The sequence below is a fragment of the Vigna radiata genome, chromosome 8 (genome assembly GCF_000741045.1).
Source record: "Vigna radiata var. radiata cultivar VC1973A chromosome 8, Vradiata_ver6, whole genome shotgun sequence".
Taxonomy (NCBI): Eukaryota; Viridiplantae; Streptophyta; class Magnoliopsida; order Fabales; family Fabaceae; genus Vigna; species Vigna radiata.
The window spans coordinates 8,429,656-8,435,450 of record NC_028358.1 but is presented as its reverse complement, the minus strand read 5'-3'; the positions used below and the strand labels follow the sequence as shown (position 1 = coordinate 8,435,450).

Below are 5,795 nucleotides of genomic sequence, written 5' to 3'. Positions count from 1 at the left end.
CATTTAAATTTTAAGGCTGGTTTCATGTGGTTGATAATTTTACAATTCCTTAATGTTTAAATTGCTTAGAATTTGCTATGAAATCTTTATCAACAATATCTTCAAAAGAGGACCTTTTAAACTAAACAATATAAATTTTTATGCAAACTAAAAATATATTTAGAGAAATTATTAAAAAATACTTTTATAAATAAAATTTTACATAAATAAATTAATTTTAACTTGAAAAATCATTTTATATTATTTTTTCATTATACAAAATATTTGTAGGACTATAACTTTGGACAACAACTTCAGTACCTTGGACCAATACCGAATCCATTCACAACAGCAAAGAAAGTTTTAATGTGTTTGTCTATTTTATGTATAAAATATGGAGAGAAAAGTATAATGACAATTCAATTGAATTGTTTTATTGAACATCTTAGATTAGTTTTTCTATAAATAATTTTAGAATACTTTTGGGTTATAAAATCGGATTTTTCTTTTTCCTATCAACACTCATTAATATGATATGACAAAAGAAATATAAGTCTTATCGGTCTCAACGTAACTTCGTTAGTTATTTTCAATTTATTTAGATTAACTCAAATAAAGTTAAACAGATATTTTATTCCAATTGAAATTTTAAATTAACTAAATTATATTCACTCAATAAAAAATAAGTTCTAATATAAAATAATTGATTATTTGTAATCTATAATAAACTACTTCCTTAAACATTGATTCCAATTTAGTTCTTATATGTGTAATTTTTTCATATATTTTTTTAAATAGTCACNTTTTTAGGTGTTTCTTAAAACTGGTTGACATAATTAGAATTTGAAAATAGTCACCAATGGCCAATGGTATAGTGGCAAGATCTCTTTCACATGAAAAACTGTTACACCTCAGAAGATTTGGCCTTTAAATAAGATTTTTCATCATGTCAAGTAATTAATTAACTACATATGTTACATAATAGTCTTGGATCTTCACTAATAAGTAGCAATCATGTAGGTAGCTCTTTCCATTCACTTATGTCCGATGTATAAATTATAGTTTCACAAATTGCATTAAGATCCTCTCAAAGACTCCGAACAATTATAAACAATTATAGGATCGTAATTTGATGAAATTTGATTTTCATTTATTAGTGGGGGTTTTCATACTATATCATATGAAAACATTTCATATAATATATATTTGAGCACGATAATATTACAACAGATTATGTCTTTGCCACACAATAGGTATATTATAAATTAAAGTTGCATAAATACAAGTTGCTTTCATACCTAACACAGCTCCGAATCATAAATTAGTGTGTGGTGATTGTTTTCAACAGAAAATAAATGTGAAAGTGCCTAAGAATACTTTTGATTTAAATGGAAACGGGCCATCTCTTACCTGTTATTGATGCAATTGGCAATCTCAGTTACTTTTTTTAGTAGCATCATCACGTTGAAACATAACCTGTATCATTTCAGAGTTAGCATCAAAATTTTGCACTTAAAATATGAATCATCCTTGTGCAAGCTCTAGAAACCTGTTGTCACAAATCCTGAATAGATATCTTCTAGTATGGATGATCTTAATGAAGGAATCGGCAATTGCTGCAACTCCAGCAGGAAATGAAACTGATTTACAAGCTTTACTTGACTTCAAGAATAGGGTAGTAGCAGATCCATTCAACATTATGAGTTCTTGGAATGACTCCCTCCATCACTGCAATTGGATAGGAATCACATGCAACATCTCCAATGGAAGGGTCATGGACCTTAGCCTTGAGCAACTGAGACTAGGAGGCACTCTCACACCATTCATAGGAAACCTCACATTCCTCAACACACTCAACTTGTTAAACAATAGCTTCCATGGTGAAATTCCTCAAGAGGTGGGTCGTTTACTCTATCTGGAACATCTAAACCTCAGCTTAAATAACTTTGGTGAGAGTATTCCAAGTAATCTAAGTCACTGCACAAAACTAGAAGTACTAGGTGTAGGAGGAAATAATCTTACAGGAGTAATCCCAACTTGGATTGGAAACCTTTCTTCTTTATCTCGCATTAGCTTTGGATTAAATAACTTGATCGGAAGCATACCACAAGAGATGGGCCTTTTATCAAGCTTGACATATCTTGTGCTATATGGGAATTACTTGTCTGGCTCAGTTCCTTCTTCAATCTATAACAAATCTTCCTTATACTATTTCACTTTTACTCAAAACCATCTTCATGGGAACTTACCGGCCGATGTTGGGTTTACTCTTCCAAACATTCAAGTATTTGCTGGTGCGGTCAACAATCTTACAGGTTCTGTCCCTGTATCATTGTTGAATGCATCAAAACTAGAGATTCTTGACTTCTCCGTGAATGGTCTCACTGGAACACTGCCAAAGAACTTAGGGGTCTTGAACAGGTTAACTAGACTTAGCTTTGAACACAACAGACTGGGAACTGGGAAAACAGATGATCTTAGCTTTCTTGATTCTTTGGTCAACTGCACAGGTCTACAAGTTTTACGTCTAGGAGTAAATAATTTTGGTGGAGTATTGCCTAAATCAATTGCTAATTTCTCAAGCCAAATGCACACATTTGCCCTTGGAAATATACCTGGAATTGGAGACGGAATACATGGAAATATACCTGTTGGAATTGGCAATCTTGCAAACCTGGCCCTCATAAGTTTGGAAGGAAACCATCTAACTGGTAGTCTTCCACATACATTGGGTAGGCTGAAAAATCTGAGAGAATTGTATCTGAATGTCAACAAATTTTCAGGTAGAATCCCATCCTCCTTGGGAAATTTGTCTGTATTAACGAAAATTTTTCTGGAGGAGAACGACTTCGAGGGAAGCATCCCTTCTAGTCTTGGAAACTGCCAAAATTTATTGGTACTCAGCCTTTATAGCAACAAGCTCAGTGGCACCATACCACCTGAAGTTATTGGCCTTTCTTCACTAGCAATTTATTTAGATGTATCTCATAATGCTTTGTCAGGGACTCTTCCAGCTGAAGTGAGTAAGCTACAAAACCTTGGAGAGTTGGTGCTGTCTGAGAACAACTTTTCTGGAGCCATTCCATCTTCTCTTGGCAGATGCATTAGCTTGGAAAAGCTGCACTTGGAGGGAAATTCTTTTGATGGAAACATTCCTCAAACTTTAAAGAATTTGAGAGGTTTACTTGACATAGATCTTTCACGAAATAACTTGTCTGGCAAGATTCCCGAGTTTCTTGGGGAGTTCACTGAGCTCAAGCATTTAAATCTTTCATACAATAATTTTGAAGGTGAAATACCAAAGAACGGAATATTCAAAAATGCTACATCCCTTTCATTGTATGGCAACAGCAAGCTATGTGGGGGCGTTCCAGAACTAAATTTCCCTCCATGCACTGTCAGGAAAGCTTCTTTGGCAAGAAGACTCCTTGCTCCTAAGGTGGCTATCCCTATTTCATGTGCCCTTGTATTACTGTTAATTCTATCATGTTTTCTTATATTGTTCCCCATAGTAAAAAGATCAAAGAAGAAAATTCCTTCATCAACTACTGAACGGGGTTTGGAATTTGAAATTTCTTACTCAGAAATTAACAAGTGCACTGGTGGGTTCTCCCCGGATAACCTGATTGGTTCGGGAAGTTTTGGTTCTGTATATAAAGGAACTCTGTCAGGTGATAAATCATGTGTTGCAGTTAAAGTATTAAACCTTCAACAGAAAGGAGCCCCTGAGAGTTTCATTGATGAATGCCATGTTCTGAGAAGTGTAAGGCATCGCAACCTTCTCAAGATCATAACTGCCATCTCAGGAGTTGATCATCAAGGCAATGACTTCAAAGCTCTAGTGTTTGAGTACATGCCTAATGGAAGTCTAGAAGATTGGTTGCATCCTATAAGAAATTTGCAATTTCAGAAGAAGACATTGACATTCACTCAAAGACTGAACATAGCAATTGATGTTTCATGTGCACTGGAATACCTCCACCACTTCTGTGAAACTCCAATTGTTCATTGTGACATAAAGCCAAGTAACGTGCTTCTTGACAATGATATGGTTGCCCGTCTTGGTGACTTTGGATTAGCTACATTTCTGTATGAAGAATCAAGCAAGTTATCCACACAACCGGTTATGTCAGATAACCTAAGGGGTTCTATTGGCTACATCCCTCCAGGTGAGTTATTCAAAATTCAAAGTGCTAAACTGTAATTATATTACATTGATTAAGAATGACCAACAAAATAGTTTGCATGCAGAGTATGGTATGGGTGGGAAGCCTTCCACACTTGGAGATATATACAGCTATGGGATACTGTTACTGGAAATTTTCACTGGAAAAAGGCCGACAGATGAAGCATTTGAAGGTGGCACGGGAATTCAGCAGTTTGTAGCAAATGCTCTATCTAACAATGTCATGGATATCGTTGATCCTTCATTAGTTTGTGAACAAGACTTTGATGAGGAAAGTGAAGAGTCTGAGTGTGAAGAGAAAGCTATAAGGAGGAACAACGAGATTAAAGGAATGGCTAAAGGTTCGATTGAGGATTGCTTTGTGTCTCTGATGCAAATTGGAATGTCGTGCTCTACAAATGCACCTGATGAACGAATGCCAATCACTGTGGTCTTCAACAAGCTGCATACTATCAGGAACGTTTATAAAGATAAAGCATAGTGTAAGATGAACAGCATGCATCTAAGCGAAGGAAAAAAGGATAAGATAATGACATCTAAAATTGCAAGATTTTATTATAAATTCTTATGTAGCCATGCAAATGCAATATAAGCTATCTTTTAAGTATTCAATATTCCCAAATGAACATTTTAGCTTATTTGTTGCCATTTTAAATTCTCAAAGATAATTTGTATTACCATTAATTCTATTGTGTTCACTTAAATTGTTCCCCATAATTAAAAGATCAAAAAAGAAAACTCCTACATCATCTACTGAAAGGGATTGGAATTGGAAATTTCTTATTCAGAAATTATCAAGTGCACTGGTGGTAGGTTCTCCTAGGATAAGCTGATTGGCTCGGGAATTTTGGTTTTGTATATACAAAGGAATTTCTCAGGTGATGAATCAAGTGTTGCAGTTGGAGCATTAAACCTTCAACAGAGAGGGGCCTCAAAGAGCTTCATTGATGCATGTCAATTTCTGAGAAGTGTAAGGCATCGCAACCTTCTCAAGATTATAACTGCTATCTCAGGAGTTTCAACATGATGGTTGCAAGAAGGAATACTATTTTGAGTAAAGCAAAATCAATCATTAAAGCATATACAATTTAAAAGTAACTTGACAGGTTAATTTACTAAAATGTGGTCACAAAGCTTATTTCAATTGTTTCCATAACAAATTTGAAATGAAAATCCAATTGAATATTTGCCCACAGGTAAAGTTGTCGATACTATTAGCAAATGGAGAAAGAATTAAAGCTTTAGCTTTCTACAGCACAATTTGTCAAAAAACCAAAACGATGGTGGTCTAAGAACTAGGCTGACTGGACACACAGGGCAGAAACTGCAGCAGCCTGTTATCCCTCCACTGTCAGGAGAGGGAGGTTTTCGCTGCTCTGTGAAACCAGCCTCACGCAGTGCCCTCCACTTTAGGACCCAAGAGACCTACGCCTTCGCTCAGATCCCGTGGGCCAGCTCTCAACTTGGAGCGGGCAGGCCAACCTTTTGCTGTCAAGGCCCAATCCAGACAAGCCACGGTGTTATCCCACCAACATGATGCCCTCACTTGAGTCACAAGTCGGCGTTACCCAACTCGGCGAGATGATATCCTTGTCAGAACATTTATAAAGACTTGGTTAGTCTATGTTTT

At 35.7% G+C, this 5,795-nt stretch overlaps 1 protein-coding gene across 2 annotated transcripts in view; it reads left to right on the top strand.

The window, feature by feature from the left end:
• LOC106769821 (probable LRR receptor-like serine/threonine-protein kinase At3g47570) overlaps window positions 1–5,409 on the top strand; it is a 19,121-nt gene extending 13,712 nt beyond the window's left edge. The window contains exons 2-3 of one of the 2 annotated variants that reach the window (XM_022784617.1): window positions 1,573–4,148; window positions 4,231–5,409. In XM_022784617.1, the coding sequence (XP_022640338.1) occupies window positions 1,573–4,148; window positions 4,231–4,646 (2,992 nt within the window). In that variant the 3' untranslated portion in view covers window positions 4,647–5,409. Of the gene's footprint in view, window positions 1–1,142; window positions 4,149–4,230 lie in introns of those variants that run through there. The other variant, XM_014655594.2, reaches the window with a different exon arrangement.
• Window positions 5,410–5,795: the final 386 nt, after the last annotated feature.